This window comes from Drosophila kikkawai, chromosome X (assembly GCF_030179895.1).
Source record: "Drosophila kikkawai strain 14028-0561.14 chromosome X, DkikHiC1v2, whole genome shotgun sequence".
Classification (NCBI taxonomy): Eukaryota; Metazoa; Arthropoda; class Insecta; order Diptera; family Drosophilidae; genus Drosophila; species Drosophila kikkawai.
In genome coordinates this window covers 17,137,151-17,160,795 of record NC_091733.1, presented here as the reverse complement: position 1 = coordinate 17,160,795, position 23,645 = coordinate 17,137,151, and the positions used below count along the sequence as shown (strand labels likewise).

The following is a 23,645-nucleotide window of genomic DNA, read 5'->3' as shown; positions in this document are numbered from 1 at the left end:
GGCAAAAGACAAACAAAGCGCCAAGATAAACACTGGCCGAAAAAGCGACCACAAAGGTCCAAAGGGGAAGGAGGTGGGGAGCGGGGCAAGCCAACGGGTTGCAGGCGTGTGAACCCCCAAATCCTCGATGAGGAGCAGGACTGGCCGGTCATTGATGTCGCCAATAAAGTGAAAGAGTGTCCAAAACACAAATAAATGCGACAAACAAATGCAGACACTGGGAGAAATAGACTTTTTTTTTAATAAAAAACAAAAGTATTAAAAAATATATTTAAATTCTAGACATCTTTCTGTAGCCAGAAATATATTTTTTAGGGCTTAAAACAGTTGGAATTATGTATGTAAAAGCTAAAATTAACCTGATTTTTTGCCTGATGCACTCATTTTCAGCTGGAGCTGGTGGCGAGGCCCATGAGCTGAGCCTGCTAGAGAGGATTCAGAGCCGTCATAATCTAAAAATCTTGCCGCCGGGCAGCCTGGCGAACCAACAAACAGGCAAGCAAACAAACAAAGAGACAGACAGACAGACAGAGCCCATTTGGGAGCACAAATGACAAAAGGACTGGCCGGACTTCGATCCCAGCCCATCTACCGAAAACGACAATGCAATTTTCATTACGCACTTGCCAATATTAAGCCAAAGTTTGGCACTGTCTGGCCGCCCACACACACACACACACACACAAATGCAGCACACACACACACCCAGGGAAAACAAACAAACACAAAGGAACACTAAGCCGATACTAAGGAGCTTTAGGGATTTATTTATATTTATAATTACTTATTTATATTTATTTATATCTATTAATATTTATTTTTATTTATTTATATTTATTATTTATGTTTAAACTGCAAGGGTATACAAATTTCGGCTACCCGAAGTTAGTTTTCATTCATTTTTTAAATATTAATTCTCTTTTTATTGCCCGCTTTACTTGCTCTTCTTCTTAAGCTTCTCCTTAATTACTATTTATAGTTTGTATATAATTTTTTCTTAGAGTGCATGCCCGCACACATACTCACCTCATCCTCTTGTTGCGGTCGTGGGCTTTGCGGCTGTTGCTGCCACGCCTACTGCCAAGGTAATAAAGCAAAAGTTCTGATCCCTCCTGCTTCCAAGCCCTGCATCCAGGCCCAGGCCAATCCCGGCAAGGAGCCGATAAGCCGCACGACCAGAAGCAGCTTTGGGCGGAGCTGGAAGTGGATATATGGACATGGTAGTGGAGATGGAGATGGAGATGTAAGCGGAGCGGAAGTGGAAGCCGCATCAACAAAGGAAGCGGAAATGAGCCGGCCAGCTGTCTTTCCTCGGATGTGTGTGTGTGTGTGTGTGGGTGGGCGGCATATTTGTACAGTCAACCACACCAAAGGAGGCTGCCAAGTGGGCAGACATCTAATCACTGGCTTCAATTAAAGTTAATTACTCAGATCGATATAAATAATTTTGAGATATTAATCAAAGCGGAAAATAAAATTGGAATTACCAAGATTTTAAATAAATTTTAAAGAGTTTTTAGTTTATAATACATAGCTTATCAATAAGTTGTTGACATTATTAATCAGGAAAATGCCTCTATATCCTTAAATTATTTTTAAATAAGTGACATATAATTTTTGTATTTTTTTTATATTATAAAATATTTATTTAAATGTATAAATTAATCTATATTTACGCTTGATTATCGGTAATAGCTTAGAAAATGCCCTCAGAAACTATAGCTCGTGAGAAAACAAACCATCAAGCCAGATTCAAATGTGGTTTCGACCATTAACCACACACATGACCCACTCCCAGCACCTTTCCACTCTTCCACCCCCTCCCCTGCCCCCCACAGCTAATTATATGCGCCTCCAAAAGCCAAAACAAACAAATCGCGTGGAACCACAGAGCTGAAAGTGAAACTCTTATCAGCAAGGTGCAGGCAGAGGCAGAGAATGCAGAAAATGCTGGAGTAGGCGCCTCTGCCCGGAGGGGCTGTGGGGGCGGGAGCTATGGCCGGGCTTTAATGAAGCCATCGGGCATCGGGCTTGGGGCATCGCCAACCACTCGTCGTAATTACGCGCCCCTCTTCGAAAATTGATGATTTTCATTAACGACAACTTAATAACTTGGCCAACGCCAGAACGAGAGTTGGTTTTAAGGCGGAGCTGGGGATTGGGAGTGGGACTCCGAACCGGGCCAAGACGAGCGGCCGTCTTCATTATACCGATAGCCATCGAAGCCAAACACACACACACACACTGAGAGCGTGGAGAGAAGCATAGAAGCGGAATGAGAAAGGGGACTCCGATGAAGAAGCAACAAAAAAAAAAAGAAGGAACGCCCCGGCATAACGAAGACCTTGTCCCACAGTTTAAGTACTATACAACCGATATCTTGGGCTTGAAATCCATTTAATTCGATTAGCCCCAGAAATGATATTCGCTTCCAATCAAAGTTCAGCAAAAGTACAGCTTTTAGCTACCGGAATTTATAGACTGGGCGGGCATAAGGTATAGTTTGCTGATTCCGGAATATATAAAGCTAATTACATCATCCGCAGAAGCCATAAACTTGTGGAATTTACGGAGTGAGCTTGCTCGTATTTATGGAGCACTAAATAAGTAGCAAGTTGGTTTCGGGAAGGGGTGTACTACAGATGGGCGTATTTATTTAATTAATAATTAAAACCAAGCAAATTGTGCTCTTACTCTAATGTCTTACCAAAATCCCCAAGATTTACAGTCGAATTGAGGCAATACATTATTTTACCAGGAATTGGAATTGTGGAATTTATGAGATGGGTTCGCATAAAACGCAGTTACAAGAAGTACGAACCAGGTGGGTTTATGCTGACCAGGTTAACGGGGACGGGGAAGTGGCCGCTAAAAGTTGCACGTCTTGCATTCTGTGCTCTTCACTTTTTTGTCTACCATCTGAGTCACCTTTTTTATGGGTCTTTTAATCGAATGACAGTCAAGATAGAAGCCATCGTGATATCAGCAATTCCTCTTTTTTATATAAATAATTATAATTAAAACTTTCTCTGGTGCGCGCTTATTTTCCAGAGGCAGTGTGATCCCACTAGCAGCCCTTACGAAATGTGGCTCTCCCTCTCCCCACGGAGTGTTGTGTTTTCTTTTTATTCATCTAAACATTTAATAATAAAACATTGTCCTACAAACTTTTTTGTTTAACCCAAGTTCGAAAAGTGCTATTTATTTTATATATTAGTTTCAAATTATAAGGAAACTATACCTAAATATTAGTAATTACAAAGAAGCTCCACAAGGCACCGGTAAATAAATTACGACCCACGATCCACCTCGGAAAAAACATAAACAATGTATTATTCGGAAATCAAGAGGCTTGGCAACATTCTTCGATCCAACCAGCAACAAAGTTGCCTGGCAGCAGCAACAAATGTTGCCAGCGACTGCGCAACTCGTCAAGAGCTCTCTCTCTCATCTTACGGTTTCTGTTGCGCTCTCTCTGACAGTACAAGTGCTGCTGCAGCAGCATCCCACTCCCACTCTCGGGTTAGCAACATGCTGCTGACAACGATCGCAACACAGATGCAGGCACACACACACACACACACACCGAACAACCACGCACGTGCAGAACAGCAACGAACGAGCGCCGAACAGTCGCCTTTGGACAGCCGAATCGACGACTCGCACGCGATTTAAAACGCCCCGACGCGACCCGAAGCGAGCGACTTAAAACGCCTGCGCATACGGCTACCGAAGCGCCGGAGCCGGATTTCGCTACTCCTTTTTTTTCGAGTTGGTTTCCTGTGTGAAAGAAAAGGTTTAAACTGTTCACAAGTTATCAGCAAATAAACAACGACTTTCGGTGGTACTCGTGACTTTGTTGGCCTTAAAAACAATCCGTGTTTCGAGTGAAAAATTATAAAAAACATCAAAACTTCTGGCAGTGATTGAAACAATAGAAAACCCAGTGAAAAAGGTAAAGAAAGTTTCATTTTTTGTTCAAAGAAATTTAATGTTTTTTAAGGTAATGTTAATACAAAATTCTTTACAAAAACAGCTACTATTAAGCGGCAACAAAAAATGTTTTTAAATACAACATAATATATAATTTACATAATTTTCCAAAGAATCTTAGCGAATTTCTTGTGAATTACTTGGAAATGTCAAAGCTTTAAATCAAAAGTCAAACAAATCAGATATAAAAATATTACAAATTTAAGTTTATATTTTTTTCAGCGTTTTGTAGTGATTATTTTACTGATAATATATAAATTATAATACTACAATTATAATTTTATAATTTCCTTGAATTTCAAATAATCAAAAATGTTATTCCCTAAGTAAAAACGAATTAAAAGCTCTTAATTAAATGAATTAAAATATAGTGTTTCATTTTTTCAGTGACTGAAAAGCGGCAGTGATTATCCAGTGATCCCTCACGTTCGCAGGATGCCCCACCACTTTGCCCTGATCTGTGGCCTGGTGCTCCTGGCCCTCGCCCGGGCCATTCCCAATGACGATCTTTGCTACGACAAGGCCGGGGAGCCTCGTGCCTGCGTCCCGGACTTTGTGAACGCCGCCTACGATGCCCCGGTGGCCGCCAGCAGCACCTGCGGGGCGGAGGGCCCACAGCGGTACTGCGAGTTCCAGGAGCGGGAGCGGGACATGGCCTGCCACACCTGTGACCTCTCCAATCCGCTGCGCAGCTTCCCGGCCCGCGCCCTCACCGATCTGAACAACTCGAACAACGTGACCTGCTGGCGCTCCGCTCCCGTGTCCGGCGGCAACACCATCGGCGGGGGAGGAGGCGGAAACGGGGACAACGTCACCCTCACCCTCTCGCTGGGCAAGAAGTTCGAGCTGACCTACGTGACCCTGCAGCTCTGCCCGCACGCGCCCCGCCCGGACTCCATGGTGATCTACAAGAGCTCCGACTACGGCGTCAACTGGCAGCCATTCCAGTTCTACAGCTCCCAGTGCAGGCGCTACTTTGGTCGCCCCGCCCGCCAGACTGTCAGCAGGCACAACGAGCACGAGGCCCGCTGCACGGACCTCACGCGCCACGCCCCCGGCGAGGCTCTGCCCTCGAGGATTGCCTTCAGCACATTGGACGGACGGCCCTCGGCCCGCGATCTTGACTCCTCGCCGGTGCTGCAGGACTTTGTGACGGCCACCGATATACGGATAGTGTTCCATCGCCTCCATCTGCCGCTGGCCGAGATGGGGGCAGCCTCGGCCGCCGAGCTGCTCACCGGCGGCAAGTACAGCCTGCCGCTGGCCCATGGACCGGCGAGTAACAACAACATTGAGCTGAATCCTGGAGCGGAGGCAGGAGAGGCGGCAGCCATAGGACCAGGCGGTGGACTCCACTATGCCGTGTCTGACTTCACGGTGGGCGGAAGGTGCAAGTGTAATGGCCACGCCTCCAAGTGCTCGCCGGACGCCAACGGGCAGCTGAGCTGTGAGTGCAGCCACAATACGGCGGGCAGGGACTGTGAGCGGTGCAAGCTCTTCCATTTCGATAGGCCCTGGGCCAGGGCCACGGCGCGGGAGACCAACCAGTGCAAGGGTGAGTCCAGAGTCCAAGATTTATAATTTGATTTTATTTATTTATAAACTTTAGATATTTTCTATATAAAGAATATAGGCTTAAATATATAGAAAAGGCATTCCTTTGATCTTTTATCTTGATATTTAAAAGGGATTATGTAGGCATTCTCTTGCTCAAACCTTATCCTTGCAAAAATCCTTGGAAAGAACTCTTAAGCTAAGTCAACACTCGAGCAGATTGATTCCATTTGGGGATTTTGAGGCGTGTAAATGAGTTTTCCAGCCAGGCTTTAGTTTTTGAGAGGACTCTACCTGAACACAGAGGGCCTTACCTGGACCTCAGCCATGTGTCAATCATTGCTACCTGGACTCCAGAGTCAGGCTTGCACTCCCCCTCTGAGGCCAAGGAAAAAACAGGGCCAATAAAGGGAAATTTCCCTGGCAGGCAGAGTAACCCCCAAGGACTCGCCTGCTGCTGGCCCAATCTGTTGAGCAAACATATCGGGGCGCAAAGTTAAAATAAAGAAGTTGTAAGGATGCTGGCAGGGTGGCGGATTCCGGGACAACAACTCTATCTGAATTCAATTTCGACTCGGCTGTCGCGTGTGTTTGGCTTTCGTCTTAACGTCATCGGCTTGCTCTTTTTTTTTTTGGGTGCAGGATAAGGAGTCCTGCGACGACCTCGAAGACTGTTTAGACTGCGGATTTGGCTTAGCCATAATTGAACAACTCAATGGACACGTGTATAGGTTTTGGGTTGGGGGGTAAGTGAGACCGTTTTCACAATCGATCGACAAATACCGGGGCCAACCCTCGAATCAGCGCCAGGATAAACCCTCGCAATTAACCCTCTAAAACTCGCTGGGCTTCAACAACAATAAGCGCGAATTTAAGCGAAATTAATTTGATAAGCATTTTCAACAAGAGCGAGCAGAGAGAGAGTAAGAGCAGGGAAGGTCCTTTGCACTTATCTTTGGAAAATGCCAAAAAATATGAGGGTTGAGAGGAGGAGGAGTGCCTGAAAGGGCATCGAAATGTTGTTGAAATAATTATAAACATAAATAGCCTGCTCCTGCTGGAGTTTCCTTGAGTTCTTCACTTAATATACATCACAAATAAGAAAATAAATATCACAAATATATATTTATATAAATATTTCCCATTGTGAAGCTTAAATTATATGGAAATTTCGACTCTTCCCCTGTGGGCATCACTCAATGTGGCGCTGCCTGTGCTCCAGGCACTTGATGAAAGTGTCCTTCGTGGTCATCACGTGCCATAACATTGCAGTTTCTATGCTTGTATTTTTTTTTCCATAGGTCCTGCGGGGGCGCAGGACTTGCAGTCGCAGGACCTTTGGCATTGTTTAGTGCATAAATCACAGTCACACCAGCACGGCGCGCACACACATTCGCACACACACACACCCTGCCTGGCACAAAGGACGAGGGCAGGACGCTCTTATCAAAGGCAGGCACGTGTGGCAGGACAACCGCCTCCCTCCCATGTGGGTTTATTAGGGTTGCAACCCCCTTCCAGGACTCTCGCACAGGACTCGCGCATATGTTGCATGTTTATGGGCAAACGAAATTAACGCTGCCATCGCCGCTTTTGACGTTCAATGTGACCTCAAACAAAAAACAAAAACAACACGGCCAGCCGGCAATTACTGACCGCCAATGAAAGGGAAATGGGAAATCGGAAAACAGGAAAATCGGAAAAATGTCCATGGTGCCGCGCGAAAAGAACGGATGCAGGAAAATGAGGAAAAGCCACCATATGCGTGCAGATTGCATTGGCATTGCAATGCGATAATATCTCTTATCGAAGTGTAAAGTAATTCTGGCGGCAATTAGCAGGGAAGGTTCTTGTCAGGATAAAGGAGATAAAGGAGATATTTAAATATTTTCATACAAGAAAATGTGTAGAAATAAGTCTCTCTTTGAAGGTAGCGAAGGAAACCCAAGGACCCAAGATATTTAATATCTATAAATTAAGAACAAGGACCACTAAATACTCTTCCGATTTTATCCTTTATATACATATATATATAAATCCATAGCAACCAAAAGAATATTGTGATTAATGCCCAAGATGCAATGCCATCGATTTCCACACACACACAGCACCGGAAGCCATCCATATTCTTTCAACATAAATCGCCAAACTCCCAACTCGAAGCATAAATTTCATGGATTTATAGTCGAAAGATATACATCTATATCTCCCCATCCTACATACATATATTCCTAATGAGCCGGGAAGGCTCCAACTTTGACCCAGACATAACTCTTCAATCATAAGGCCAGCGAACACTCTCCATCACACTTCCGTCAACACCTTCGATTCGGTTTGGGATCGACATTCCTTATAGCAGCATCCAAAAAAAGTGAAACTGAATGGGAACGAAAACAAACAAACAAGAGGCGAGAGAGGCTAAAATTAACGTCGGCAGGCGACGCAATAAATAAATTTAAATCCGTTAAAACGTTTGGCAAATCAAGACATTACTCATACGCCGCGTTGTTGCCGCACCGAAAATAGTTTCACTCTTGCGGCTTCCTCCACCCGCCCCTGCCAGGTCTAGAATGCTTTAAGAGCCGTGATAAATGTTCCGGGGCTTAGGCAAATGCCGCGCAAATTAGCCGGCCAATTTGTCCAACAAAAATCAAAGGGAGGAGGGGCTACACTACTTGATGGTTATGTGTCATCTAGCGGCGACTAGGGAGAGCGATATTTATACCAGAAATATCTAATTAGTAGCTTGTTTAATGAAAATAAGATTAAACTTCATGAGTTTAGAGCTTTATTTATGAATTTATTTATGCACAAGCTTCTTTCTAGCCAACCCTGAAGTTAATTTTTAAGCATTTTCAAGACCTTATAAATATTTTCCACAAATCTCAAAGCTAACAGAATTTAGAGCTCCCAGAGTCCTGCCTGTTCTTTAGTTCCTTCCAAAAAAATGTATTCATTTCCCTTGCTCTTCTTTTTTTTTTGCTGCATTTTCCCATCAGTTTTCCGTCGAGTTTCCTTTTCTGTTTATATTTTTTCTTTTCTGCTGTCGCTCGTCCTGGTTGCGTCTTCATTGGCTGGCCCTGGACATTGATTCGAAATTGCATTGGCATGTCCTCAAGTTATTTGTCCTGAAAACTGGAGCCATGGAGCACGGGCATTGTTTGGCTGCGATTTCGCTGCTTTGTGTGTGGGAATGCTAAGGTCCTGGGGCTATAATTTCGCACAGCATCCTTGTGTCAGTTTTTATCAGTTACATTTCAGGGGAGAGTTTTCTGATTTTCCCTTCAACATATTCCCCCTAACTGAGCGAAAGGGAAACGTGCAAAAATCCCTTCGCCTAGCCCAGCTCCTCTGTTGTCATTTTAATTGTTGTTTACCGGGCTTGTCAAATGCGCACTTCAGGCTGTGAAAAAAAGCAGCTAGAACAAGTGCTACGACTAGGGGATACCCTGTTCATTTTGGTTTTAATTTACTACAAATAACAAAACCAGAAATTGGCTTAAAATATCAATTTTCGCATTTAATTTGAATAGCTATGCTTTTTATAATTTATTTTCTGACTAAAACTATATACCTTTGACTTCCTGGAACAGAAAAAGAAAGGATATGAAATCCCCAGGTGGTGTAGGGCGGTTTTCAGGATCTGCTGATGGGGTTTTTTTTGATGGGAGATTGGTTTGTCGGGCCATTCGTTATGATGGCCGGCTGTCTGTGACGAGGCTGTCATTGCCATTCGCTCTGATTTACTGGCCAGCACACGCGAGTCACACTTCCTGGCCCTGCTCTTCGTCCTTTAATGTTAAATTCCATCAAATTCATTTAGCCATATTTTTAATAAGCCCCGGGAAAGTGAAAATCACTTGGAAAATGCTTGATTCCATGGCTGGGTTTATGTTTTCTGAGTGCTCAAAACGCCGGCAGGCAAAACAGAGCCCTTTTCTCTGGAGTTTGAGTGGGGTTTGGGTTTGGGTTTGGGTTTCGCTTTCGCTTCGTTCTCTGGCCTGGCTTTCAAGTGATTATGATTATTTTTTATGCACATAACGCTACACATGCAACCCCGAACGTCAAAAGCAAAAGGCAACAGCCAGGACACACACAACAGAGCAGCTCAAAAGCCAAAACAAAACAAAGCAAAGCAAAACGGCAACGTTAAGTCAGCAGCTTTGAGGCAGGATCAGCAGCTGTGTCCTGCCAGCGACTAGCAAATGCTCTGCCCAGGATGTATGTAGATTTTATAAAACTTTTCTGACAAAAATATATACAACTAGGAGGGGTTTTGTATAACATAGAGACTGGACAGCAGCTTCTTTAAAAAGGTAGCAAAAAGGTAGAAAAAGGTAGCTTGGAAATGGCCAAGGGCCAGCCAGGATGTCAGGACGAATGCTGTGCGTTGATTTCAACTGTTATTACTTGGCAGGTGAGTTGGAGTCGGGTCTCTACACATGTCCTGCCCGGCTGCAGGACTCTTTCTCCACCTCCCTCTCGTCTCTATTTGTCTGGCCATTTGAGTTTTGTGTAAGCAGTTAATTGGATCAGGGGCCAGGGCGACTAGGACCCTCCCCCTCCCCCATTCGCATTCAGATTCCCCTCGCTATCCTTCGGATGGCTACATGCTTCATGGCGCTGTCAGATACATTTTTAATAAGCCCTGAATGCCGCCTTGGCAAATGTCAACACAAACAGCAGCCAAGAATGCCAAGGAGGCTGGGGAGAAGGAGCCGGCCTCTTCGTGGAATCTATTAAATCATTTTTGTTGCTAATACATTTGTACACAAAACAGCAGCAAGGAGGAGCACAAGCACATGTGCTGGGGAATTCCTTCGAATTTGAATTCGAATTGCGAAAAATTCCCTTCGACCTGCCAAGAGGCCAACCAAGAAGCGAAAGGCGAACTCTGACTTGGGGCAGCTGCCCATGCGCAACAACAACATCAATAGGCACAGCAGGAACATGCAACAGGCACAGCAGCGAGGGTAGATGATAAGTTTTTAAATTTCAATTAATTAAAATTTATTTTAATATAAAACAACTTGGGATTAGACTAGGGACAACCAAGGAGCATATTAAATGCCAAAAGTTTGGTAATAAAAAAATCACTTGGCACTCCTCTAATATTAATATGATCCTTTTATATTTTTATAGCCTTTTAGGGTATTATAATTTCGGTCTATCTATGAAGTAAAGAAGTCATTTGCGATCCTTTAAATTAAATATATATAAACATATATTGTATTTTTGAATAATTTTCTGAAAAAGAATACTAAGTTGTCGTAAGAAGAATAGTTTTAAAACAGAAACAAGATGTTCTAAGGCTTACAAATTAAAGTTTTCGAAGGTTTTAAGCAAGGAAAATATTGAAAAAAATATCCTCTACATTTTAAAAGGAGTTCTTCCAAGATTTTTCATTAAGAACTAGACGTCCAGTCACAAAACTCCAGTGATTCCTGAAACTAAACAAACCCCCCTCGATAGGCAACTGCCTAATGATATGTATGGCATATCGGACAGGGGAAAAACGCGGCAGCAGCAGCAGCAGAACGGCAACATAAATCAAAATATGTATATATACTTACAAGCATATATATACATATATACATATTTATGTGCAGGGCAGACGCCGACGCCGACACCTCCTCGGGGCTCTAACTGCCGCTTTTCACCTTCTGCCTCATCTTTATAAGCCCAAGAAGAGGGCGCAAGTTTTTGGTGCCGCTAAACGTAATGTAAATAAGCATTTAACAGCAACAGCAGCAGCAGCAGCAACAACCAAAACTGCAGCAATAAATGGCATTACAAACAACGGGCAAATAAATCGCAGTGAAGCGCAGAGGCAAAAGGCTCAGATGAAAAACGTGGAAGCCGCCAAAGCCGAGGCTGCCGCGCTTAACATTTACCATTTACCATCTAGCTAGGCATCTGCAACATGCAACAGATTTATGCAGGCAACATCGCACATGGCACATGGTGTTGCCGCAGACATGTTGACTTATGCCACAGCAGCAGCAGCCACTGGCAACAACTTCTCGGCTTCCCCAAGTTGCACGCTTCAAAACACTTGGACATGCGATTCGAGATTCGCCCATCTCGGCTTTTTATTGTTGCCGCTGTCGCTGCTGCTGCTGCTGCACCTTGACTTGCAACAGCAGCAGGCAGAAGCCAGAAGTTGCTGTTGCGGGCGCCATAAAATGACCAGAAATGAAACATAAACTAAAACGGGCAAAGAAGCTAAGGATTTACAAGCAAAATGTTGTATTTCCTTTTTCTATTATTATAAAAAAAGGCATCAGAAGAAAGGTAACAATTGTAAAGGCAGTCTCAGGGTTTAAAGTGTGCTCAAAAAAATCTTTACTATGTTAAACAAATATATAAAATAATTAGAGAGATTAAACCTAAGGAAATAATAATAATGGAAATAAATAAACAAAAAACAGAATTTTGAAAGCTCTTTCTCAAGCTTTGTGCCTGAAGTTTGCTTTAAAAATATTTTAAATATAAATAAGTAGCTTGAAATTTAAATAAAAAATTATTACAGAGATTCAAAGGAACCTCTAATTAATAACAATTTGGAATAATAATAAAAGAGAGACCCTAAATTCCTGCTTTTTAATTTTAAGGGCACTTAAAAACCCTCTTCTCTCTTTTTTATTTTCACCCAAAAATGTATAAATTATACATTAAATCTGCCATATAGTTATTACTCGTACTGTTTCATCAAAATCTCACTTCCTGTTTGCAATATATGTATATATATATTTCCCCTGAAATTATGCCAAAAGAACTTGAAGATTTCTCAGGTAATTTCATTCTCATAGCAAACTTTTTAATGTTCGCAACACTTTTAGCTGGAAAAAGCATTTCAAAAAAAAAATTCCTGAAAAATCTGCAAGTACACTGAGGGAATTTTATATCTTATATTTAGTTTACTTAGTTTTTATTTCGTTTTTTATTTACCTATTCATTGTTGTTGCCAACATTTTGGCGAGTGCAGGCCATTACTTTGCCCGCTTTCCGGGTCATGCGGGTCTTTGTGTGCCAGACTAACCTATTTTTAAGTTGTATTTAGTCAGCCCATTTGATTGATAGGTGCTCCGGCACTGGCTCGGACTTGTTTTATAGATAAACAAACATGGATACGCCTTGGCGTTGCCCACTTCTGGGCCGGTGGGCTATGTGCTAGGCCATAAAATGCGCTCCAGATACGCCTAATTATCGAGCCAAGTGCCCCGAACCTCCTGCTCCGCCTGTCAGCGGGCAAATTTATCCCAGAAAGTATGTCTAAAAAATCCCGGCTAGAAGTTGCGCAAAGTGGCCGAGAACGACATCGAGTGGTGGTAGCATAGATGACGCCTCCCAGTCGGCTTCAGGTGTACATACGTACCTGCCCATAGGTGTGAAGTGCAATCAAAAAAGCAGGGGTGGCTGCAGTGGGATCGGGGAGGCGGTGTAGCCAAAGGTGCCAAAGTTGTTTAATCACAAGACTTTAACACACAATTTGTGTTTTTGTTCGAGAACGAGGCAAAAACTGCTGGCGATTGTGGGTGGGGTTGCTGAACCCCCAAAGCTAGTGAGTGTACCTTTCGGTACAGTTTTAAATGTACCTATTTAAGCAAGAAGTTAAGTACAGCGCTGGAATATTACAATATAGCATATGTAAAAGTCGAAAATATTAATTGTTATATTTTATACATACACTTAATCGAGGTCTTGGACGGATTTAGGTACATTGCATTGTACTTAGTTTTATTTTAAGTTCAAAAGAAATTTAACAAAGAAAAACTCTTGAACTTTCAGGTTTATGTTGTACAGCTTTAAATTTACCTATTTTGGGAAGAAATTAACTACAATAGAGCATTGGTACAAGTCTTTAATTTTAATTATTTTATTTTTTACATACTTTTAATCGAGGTCTTGGACGGTTTTAGGTACTTAAAAATAACTACAATATGGTATTGCATTGTACCTAGATTCTTTTTGAATTTAAAAGGGATTTGACAAGCAAAAACTTTTCAGTTTTCAGGTTTATTTGCTTGTAAGTTTCAATTAATAACCAAAACAAGTCAGGGAATTGTAGGTACTTTAACATTACCCTGTGCCCGGGCACCCCTGCTATTTTTGAGTGGCCCCTCCGGGGCTTTTTGCATATTCTCCGACTGAGTTTTTTAGACAAATAAAAAGCTCATTAGGCGAGTTGACCAAATTGCAACATGTTTCTTTCATTTTCGACGTTTTTTTTTTCTGGCCACGCCTCCGGACAAAGGCAAACTCAAATATTAACCCTCCGTACACACACACTCACAGAAAAGATAAACAAACAAGCAACGAAAAATGCAGAGAAAAATAAAAATAAATATAAAAATGAGATAAAATAAATGAAAAGCAAATTTCAAGTTGGAAAAGCCAAAGCCAAAGCCCCCCGAAAAAGCAATTAAAATTGAAACTGTCGAATGATGCCCATCACGAGATGATACTGTTTGATGGGGGATAATGGGTGTGGCGCTGAGGCAGGTGTCTGTATGTGTGTGTGTGTGTGTGTGTGCCACTTGCCTTGGGTCAGGCAAATAATTAACTCCGGACCGGGGCCTATCGCAGCTAGGCATCGAAGTGGGAGGGAGAGCATTTTCACACGGACACAGGGGGGAAATTTACGGGCGAGCGGGCTGGCTTTCTTTCGCGGCCCTAATGAGCCTCCGGGCCGTGTTTGCAGTCCAGCAGATCCCACGAGAGATGATCAGCTCCCCAAGAACTGAGGGAAATATCCAATGAACAGGTTTTCCTTTTGTTTTTACCAGCTCCTGTCTCAAGTCCTTGACAATTTCCATTGAACTACCAATTAATTCCCATTTATTCCCATTAGAAAATATGTCCTGGATGTGGACATGGCTGCGGCTGAACCCGAACCCTGCTCTTCGGCACACACCCCCTTGCCATACCCCTGCGGAAAGCAACTTAGTTTCCATTTAGTTCGTTTATTGCTTTCCGCAGCCAGTCAGGCATCCAGAGGCATCTCTCCTCCATCGATGTTATTTTGGGCATTTTTACTTTAATTAAATTTTACACAAATATTTTGTGCAAAAGTATTTACCAAATTGAAGTTGGTTCAATGCCGGCGAAGCCACCCCCTTTGTGTGCCGGGGGTTGTTTGGAAATTGAACTGAAGATGAGGTTGGGGTGGCACTGGCAGTGGGAGTGGGAGTTGGTCTGACAAATGGTCACCTGTTTGAAAGGTAAAGCCGTTTGCCCAAAAGGGTTTTTGTCCCGGGGCGGGGATTTTATAGGGAAAAGGATTCTGGACCCGGATCCTGGGATTCTGGACTATCTTGTCCGAGATTTCTCAACTCTCCTCGGAGCCTGACAGGCGCCAAAAGACGACGAGATTAAGTCATCGAAGCGGCAACTCACAGCAAAAGGGAAAGCCAACAACAATAATCTAGCTTTCATTGTGCCTGGCGATATTTTTTGGGCAATGGTGGGGGTGCTGGATGGGTACTCATCGTTTTTTAGGTTTTTCCCTTTTTGAAAATATTTTCATTTGACAAATTTTAAGATTTCCTTTTTATTTTTTCCATACCCTATAAAGGGAGAGCAAGAAAGGGTGTGATGGAATATGTAGAAAAAATACTAAAATATTCCTGACTAACTTGGGGTTTCTTATAGACTTTTCCTAAATGTTCTTAGGAACATCTTTTATGCTTATGTTGCTGCCCGGGTATTGCCTAGTCGAGGCTGTATTTATTTTGTTTGTAATTTTTGTTGTTGCTGCTGCCTTCGGTGGTTGGTTCTCGTCGCCGTCTTGTCTTTCTGGGAAGCTGGAGTGGCGTTTTTTATGCGGCTGTTTATTTGCCAAGGGCAAGTGTCCCCCCTTGTCCTGGATCTGTATCTGTTATCCTGGATCCTGAGTCCTGAATCCTGCATTTGCCTCCCCTTTCGCCGGCTCACTTTAATTTGGTTTTTTCATTGTGCTGCTCAAGCACGTAATTATCCTTTTTTTGCACGCTTGCATCCGCCTTGCCTCCCCTTGGCTCGTCTATTTGTTTGTTTATTTATTTATTTATTTTAAGGCTTTCCTCCCCTCCTTTCCTCCTCTCTTTTAGCCCCGGTCCCATTTTATGACATCTTGTTATTTTTATTGTTATTGAGTTGGCCTTTTGTCGTCGTCCCTACACGAGTCGTAGATTCTTCCCCATTGTTAATTCGATGTTATTAATTTTTGAGGTCTGCAAACGAGCTTATTAGGCGGCCCCCAGAACATTGACAACTTCATCGAGAGAAATCTCTCACGAAAAAAAAAACAAGCTGGGTTTGAGATGGGGGAAAAGCGGATCAAGTATCGTAAGACCCGTGTCAAAAAAAAAAAGAAACTGTGACTTGACTCCTCCTAATCTTCGTTCTACAAGATCCAACGGCTTTGATTAGAAATCAAAGCCTTTTGCCGGAACCGCAATTTTCGCAGCCAACAACCCGTAATCAAATGCAAATTATCAACACACACAACAACAACAACAATAACAACACAACAACAACACACTTTGATGTACGCTGGGCGTGTTCCCAAAAAAACTACAGCAACAACATCTATGTTACATCCACAAAAGAAAAAGTTTCGATTTGGTTTTTATTTTATTTTTTCATTTGCCTTTCCCTAGCCCCAGGAGAGGGGGCGGGGTATGGAGGAGGAAGGGATACCAAAATTTATGTAGATTTACTGTGGGCAGTTGTATCTGTTGGATTTCGTCTCGATTCGAGCCTTTTTTTTTTTTTGTTTTTCGTTGTGTTTGTCTTTGATTGAGACATTTCCAAGTGCGACTTCTTGGCCATGGTCAATTAAAATGTAGCGGAGGCTGGGCCAGCAGAGAAGATGAAGAGGAGATTTTAGGAGGTTTTGGGAGTCGAATATGGCTAATACCCTGTGCCATGGGGGTTGTAATATATCAAGAGGAGATAGGAGTGATACTTGAGAAATAAATATCAACATCATTTTGAAAATATTGATATTATCGAAATTTAAAATATGGAAAAATATCTCTCACCAGAAAATAATCAAAATATTGTAAATTGAACTATTTTGAAATATAAGTAACGAAAATATGACACTTAACGTTAACATAATCGATATTAAAGGCTGAAAGAAATGTTACTTTTGTTTTTTGTTTCTTGTTTCAATAAATTTATGAAAATATCAATTCTGTTTCGATATATTGTAATTTTCCGCTTTTCCCTAAAAACAACTACCACTTCCTTTAGAAAACAAGCTTCAGTCTCAGCCTTCTTCTTCTACTTATAAATTTGAATTCTTCGCTTATCCAAAATACCCTTTGGTGTAGGGTATCCCCCTGCCCCTGGTCAACGCCTATCGATTTCAATCGGACTGCCGGCAAACGCTGATCCATCCGACCCTGCACGCCAAAGCGCAATCAAAAAGCGTTTTTAATAATGCGCTAAGTGATTGTTAAGCGCGAGCTAGTAGTGGCAGCAGCAGGGCTCAGCTCGATGGCTTTGCTTGCCCAATCCCACAGATTCCAAGAGTCTCTTTCGAAGTCGAGTCGTTAATGAGTCTCTGGCGGTTCGACAACAGTGACTGCCCACGCGACCTTCGGTGACACCCGCATCTGACACTCGAAGAAAAGTAAGCTAAATACGAGCTTAAAGTGAGCAGAAACTAAAGAAAATACAACAGAAATAAGAAGAATATTATTCAAAATATGTAAACCCAAGCAAAACTCGATTATTGGTGATAATATTTAATTTTTAACAATTTCTTCCAATTTCCTTATGATTCCCAAGTGGTTTTTTGGGGAGTAATAACCTAATTACTTGCATACTTGGTTCATAGTTTTAGTTTCCTAATTTTTATGAATTAATATTATTATTTTAAATTGCAAATTTCGAAAATCAATTTTATTTTCCAATTGGCAACTTTTTGCATATAGTTTTCTCCCTGTGTATTCAGTGCTTGCAAAAGGCCCGGCCTCCTCTGCGAGCCTATTAAAACTCAATTACATTTAATTAATCAACCAGACTGAGGGCAGCTCCGCGTTAGGAGCTCCAACACCTCGCCGCGATGACGTTGCACAATCGCAGGGCGCCGCAAGAGAATGGGGGTGTGGGGACGGAGGATGAATGGAAACCCGATGGAAATTCACTCTGGTGGCAGCCATCAGCTCCTCTGCCTTCGCTGGCGAATTGACATTGGCTTCATTAGCGAGGGAGAGACAAGCCGAAACGATGTGAGACAAACACCAAATTATCGGCTCAAACAAATTGAAGAGTTTCGACCATCTCTCTGTGTGCGTAAACAAATCGGTCAAGTTCCCACTGATTGGAGGCGACACAAGTATCTGGACACCAAAAGGAAGTGAAAGGTGGCAGATGGCAAGACGATGAGAAGACTGATGACTGGCCAGAGCTGTCTTTTTCATTGAGGGAGGTTAAGGTTACCAGGATGACAGGGTTTCAGGTCTCCCTCCCCAGCTTATCTCCTGCCTTATGACAACAAATAGTGGCTACCACTAAATGTAGGCAATTATCCATGTTTATGACCATTTCTAAAGTTTTCTTATCACACCCAACTATTTAAGAAGCTGGCCAAACAAATTGCCCAGAAATAAATGGAAATGGAAACAATAGCCGCCACACAGTAAAGAGTGTAAACAGAAGCCAGGGGGAAAAAATAACAAAAAAAAAAAAAGAAAAACAAAGTTTGGGGGAATCTGAGATTAAGAATGACAAACAATGCAGCGAAAGTCGCCCCAACGACACCTGGCCTGGCCATACTCCCACCCATTTCAGGGGTAGAGGAAAAATTACTTCATTAAAAGTTCGAAATGAAGAAGAAGTGTCCAAAAAAAAGGTTGCCGGACGGAATGTCCAGCTGCTGTGCCGATAAGAAACTCATAATTGGTGTCATTAAAAAAGCCATTTCGGAAGTTGTTAATCTTCCGCTGCGGCGCATCGTGTCGCATCGCGTGGGGCCAACAATTATGCCAACTACGTAGCCGGGGATCCGGCAACTTCGACTCTGATTCCCAAACAGCCAACTGGAGATACATAAATATGTAATTTATTAAAAGTCGGGGCCGGGACGGTACAAAGAAGCAGCGTTTTACAACAAAGCCTCCTCGACTCTTGTTTATTGTTATCATTATTTAGCCAACTGATAAGGCCTTGGGCCGGGGGGACTAGCTAGCTGGCAAAGACTTGTGGCCATAAAACGGGGTGCAGGGATTCTCCTCCATATCTTTCTCCTTTTCTAGCTCCTTCTCCTCTTTACTCCTGTTTTCTCCCTCTGCTTCTTTTAATTATAAAGTGCGATAAATGTGACACAAAAAATTGTGAGAGATAGCCAAAAAACATAAAAAATATCAGGGGATGCAGAAAAAAATACGACAGGGAACTAGCCAAGGCCCAGCAGATCGGCTGTACAAAATACTCTATAGATTATATGAAAAGTTATTCAATAAATAAATAAATAATACAATTTAATATAAGAACTTCTAAAGGCAATAGGCCTACGAATAGTCTTTAAATTATATTTGTAGAAGGAAAATTAAATTTAAAAATTGTCTTTTGGGAAATCATAAACACAGGAAAACTCGTTTGTCTCTTTAAATATCTTGTACTTTCTGTATAAATATATATAATTACTACAAAGAAGTACTTGAACTTTAAGGTATTCACAGAACTTGCTTCTTAAGAATTATAAACACATCAAAGCCCTTTTTATATCTCAAAAGGAAGATTAATTCCTGATATCTAGCATGATTTCATCTTTTTGTATTTAAATGTTACAGATAGAATATTAATTATCTTAATTTAAACCTTATTTACAAATACTTTTTACATATTATCTCCTTTACTGAATTTTCGTTCTTGTTAAATGAGTGCCAGAGATTCGATCTCTGCTGGCATTATCTTTTGTTTTCTAAACAAATCAAAGAACTGCTGGTGATGTAATCCGATCGAAGTGATTTCCAGGCAATTGGGCAAGAAAACATTGCATTTCAGGGAATGAACTCCGCCGAGGAAGGGTATAAACAAAAACAGCGGCAAACAAAAGTCGTTAAGGGGCAGTGCCAGATTCTCTTCTTCTCTCGTCTCTTTTTTTTTTTTTATTTGTGGCTGTTGTTTGTTTGTTTTTTCAGGCCGCCTGCTGCCTGCCTTCTGCCTTTTGTGAGAAGTTTGGCATTTAATAAACACCCAGGACACCCAGGATGCCTGGCCTATCCGCAATCCTAACCCGGCTCGGTCCTTGCTTTATGAAATTGCAAAACGTCCCATAAAGTAAAATGGCATAAGATAGTAGTGGGCAAAGTGACCGCAGAACGAGCCGTAAAGGGAGCCCCGTACATGGCCATCTTGTGTTGCGGCTTTGTCTTGGCCATAAATACTATCTCGGCCGCTTTTTACGAGTGGATTGGGATTGGAAACTGGACGGGCGAGTGTTAATTCCCTCCCCCAGCAATTAACTTTCTTAACAATCCATCTACAGCTAGCTGGCTGGCCAAAGATACTCTGTATCCGAAAGTCTTAGATACAGATACATTTTGGGCATTGTCTTGGAATATGCAAATTGCAGGCAGTCACAGGGTTCAATTGGAGCGCAGATCAGCTTCCGTTTATCGCTTTGACCTCGGGCATGCCACAGCGAACCTATAAATATATGTACAACAAAAATATTAATAAAGATTCGGCTGCACAGTCATGACCGTCATGATCGAGATCGTTGCGGGAAAAGCCAGCCACATTTTACTTATTATCATTGTTCGGCCCATTGTGATTTGCTTCATGTTACTTTCACGACTTGTCCCCTCCGCCCCCAGCCCCATCTCAATCGGAGTCCCAAACCGAATCTGCATCTGCATCTGCATCGCAGGCCCATCCACTGGCTTTCAGGTGAATGGCACTGCCAAATGGTAGCTATCAGGTAACCGCATTGTCCGACTGCGACCCAACCTGGCCCGAACTGAACTGCGATAGTCATCTGGCCGGATTTTGAATGGCTCTCGGTGTGAGAAACTAATAATCCATAAGTGCAATCCACTTCTCGGTCCAAATAGTATCTCATTCGATTCAAGGAGTTGGCTTATCGCCAAACCCGATTCCGTTGTATGGCCTTAAATGATCGTTGTGGAACAGGGAGAGATCGGTCTGGAGATAAGTGGAGATGTGACAACAGGTTCATTAGAAAGGGGGAAGGAGAGCGGAAAGGGGTTTAGGGATAACACAGATGCTTATAGAAGAGCAACTAGCCAGGTTATTACCCATTTCAGGTCATAAAAACTACCTAAGATAAGGTTTAAGGCCCGGCTTAACTAACTAAAATATCTCACAGATACACTAAAGTCGTTCTGGGCTACTTTAATAACCCCCCTTCCCCCTGATCGAACCTCGTAATCCCCTGTAATCTTCACACCCATCATAATCCTTCGTCGCCACTTCCTGTTACCGTTGGAAATCGATTTATGTTGTCTTTAATTGATTAGTAGCTGCCGCCATATCCTCCCTGTCCCTCGAATCCCTCGATATATACATTTCGGCACACCTGTTTGGTGGGTTCCAGGGACTACCGAATTTTTCAAAGAAGAATAGGGTCCCCCTTTTACCCTCTGAACGAACGAATGAATGAATGTCAATGCGAATGTGAATGCCACAGCCGCAGCACCCACGGTGAGTGTATGTGAATGCGAATTTGAATGCATCCCAGTCCGTCCCCGGTGTCCGTGTGCCTGGAACAAATGTAAATAAATGCAAAGGCCGCACGAGAGGGACTCCATACATAGTTTTGCATGCATTTTCCTACCCGACAACACTGCCAGAAAAGGGGGAGACAAGGGTTTCCCTAAAAGTTGCTATGGCCTTTTCGACTTGCTGCTTATTTTGCACAGTGCAGAGGAAGGGCCAAGAGCAGAGCAGCTGCTCGGAAAACTCATTGAACAATTGACCAAATCGAAGCCTCATGCTCGGCAACAGACAATAAAATGCACAATGCACACACACGCACACACACAACGTAGCCTGCAAAAAGATAAAAATCCATGAAAACGACACGCCCACCGCCCTCTATGGAATTCAGATACAAAACTGGGATACGGATTTGGGATTTGGGATTTGGCATTGTCATAACCCAGTCGTAGTATCCAGTATCCCAGTTTTCGGTGGCATTGTCCCGTCTGCCGACGGTGGCATCTCTTATTAATTTGCTTAAGTGCCATAAATGGCAACAGAGAAGCGGGGACGAGGCACAAAGGTGCCTGCCGCCCAGCTGGAGGCCTTTACACGTACTCCGATCTCCGCCGCCTGACCATGACGAATTGCCAAAAAAAAAAAAAAAAAAAAAAAAAAAAAAAAAACACTGCAATAAAAAAAAGGAGCAGGAACTGTGGGATTCTGGCTAAAACCCAGCAGTGGCACAGTTGTGCAATAAGTGGCAATGATAGGGTCCTTCTAGGGTCAACAGGTGAGGGGTTTGAAAGGTTTAGCTATTCATTTTCATGGCAGAATTTCTGTACATTATATTTTTCCGCAGTGGCAACAAGTTGTCCGGAATACGAGTATAAATAGAGAGCTGAGGGATGTGCAAATAACTGCATGTGACATTGGAAACGTACTTCAGATACATAAACTATTTACATATATATATTTATAATACAGCGGCCCTCGCTGATTTATGTTTCGTGTTCGACTTGTGACCTTTGGAGAGGATCGCGTTTCAGAGTTGGAGATTTCTGTGGAACTTGTTCCTACAGATAGAGACCATCTCCAAGATACAGATACAGCAAGAAAGCAGCAGCCCTGAGATACCAAGATACGATTTTTAATTGACAGCAGCAAAACAGCAGCACGGAGTGATGGAGTTTTTTTTTTTCTTCTGTTTAATTAAATGCAATCTACAACTCTATTGGGAATCAGTAGTCGCGCATTTTTGCGCATTTAAAAATCATTTATATGAATTAGCCCCCGGTTGCAATGCTAATTAAGGCGTGGCCCATGGGCACAGAGTCCACGATTCTCTCGCTCTGCTGTCTGCTCTGCCACGTGCAGCCACCAAAAAGATAAACAAACAGGCTAAAATGCAAATGCAAAGGCCCCCGAAAAGCGAGAGAAAAATGTTAAACAAAACATATTGCCGCACTTGGAGGCCATGTGGCAGTGGCAAGTGCCGGCTGACATTTCAACACCCAGCAGTTTCAAGCTAACAGCACCTACGATGCACTGGGAGAAATGTCTCTAAGGTTTTGGGTTTCCTATTAAATCCTAGATTAAGTCCCTTAACTCAGCTTTCCTTCATTTAAATTTTAAGCAAACAAAGTCGAGTGTATTTTTTAATTGCTTTTAATTTAAATCTTAACTTAAATTGAATTTCTATATTTTCTTCAACTGTTTTAAGTCTGAATTCAATTTCAAACCTAATTCCAAATTCCAATCAAAACAAAGATCAAAAACCCAGCAGCAACCTTTCTCACATCACCTGCAAGCGTTTTTGCCGCTGCTGTTGATCTAGCTGCCTTTTTTTTTTGTTTATCTTATCCCTCGGATACGGATACACAGATACAGATGCAGATGCACTACCAGCAGATAATTCTCGCGTTTTCAACACCACAGAAAACTCGGCAATTGAGTTTTCAAAGGCAACTAATTAATGGGAAACGAGCTGGCGAGGCTGTGGGTGTCCTGTAGACAGGATTTTGATATTAGATTTAAGTATTTCAATATTTATTTGTATTTTTAAGATGAAGAAAACAGTATTTAAATGAAATCAAAAACAAAACATAACAAATGATATATATTTATATATCAATATTGATTTGAAAACCAAAACTTACTATTGAGAAAAACTTAAAAGTAACTTCGCCCCACTTTATGTGAACTATCAAACGCACTTAAGGTGCCAAATATTTCAAAGCCATATATTACCTAGTATATTATGACTAAAACCAGTTTATCAATCGGCCTAATATTCCGGGACTGCCAATATTATACATCAGCCTCCGACTTCTCCCCCGCCTCAATAGTGTTTAGTGTTTGCGTGGCTCTTTTATTTACAGTTTCCATTCACTTAACGCATTTTGTTTTCATTTCGGGACCACTTTTCCACCGAAATG

General features: G+C 42.3%; 1 protein-coding gene across 2 annotated transcripts in view; it reads left to right on the top strand.

Moving 5' to 3' along the window:
* The first annotated feature begins 3,643 nt into the window (after window positions 1–3,643).
* The window catches only part of NetA (Netrin-A), a 42,627-nt gene continuing 22,625 nt past the window's right edge, over window positions 3,644–23,645 (top strand). For both annotated transcript variants that reach the window (XM_017162690.3, XM_017162692.3), the window contains exons 1-2: window positions 3,644–3,955; window positions 4,381–5,548. In XM_017162690.3, the coding sequence (XP_017018179.1) occupies window positions 4,429–5,548 (1,120 nt within the window). In that variant the 5' untranslated portion in view covers window positions 3,644–3,955; window positions 4,381–4,428. The remainder of the gene's footprint in view (window positions 3,956–4,380; window positions 5,549–23,645) is intronic.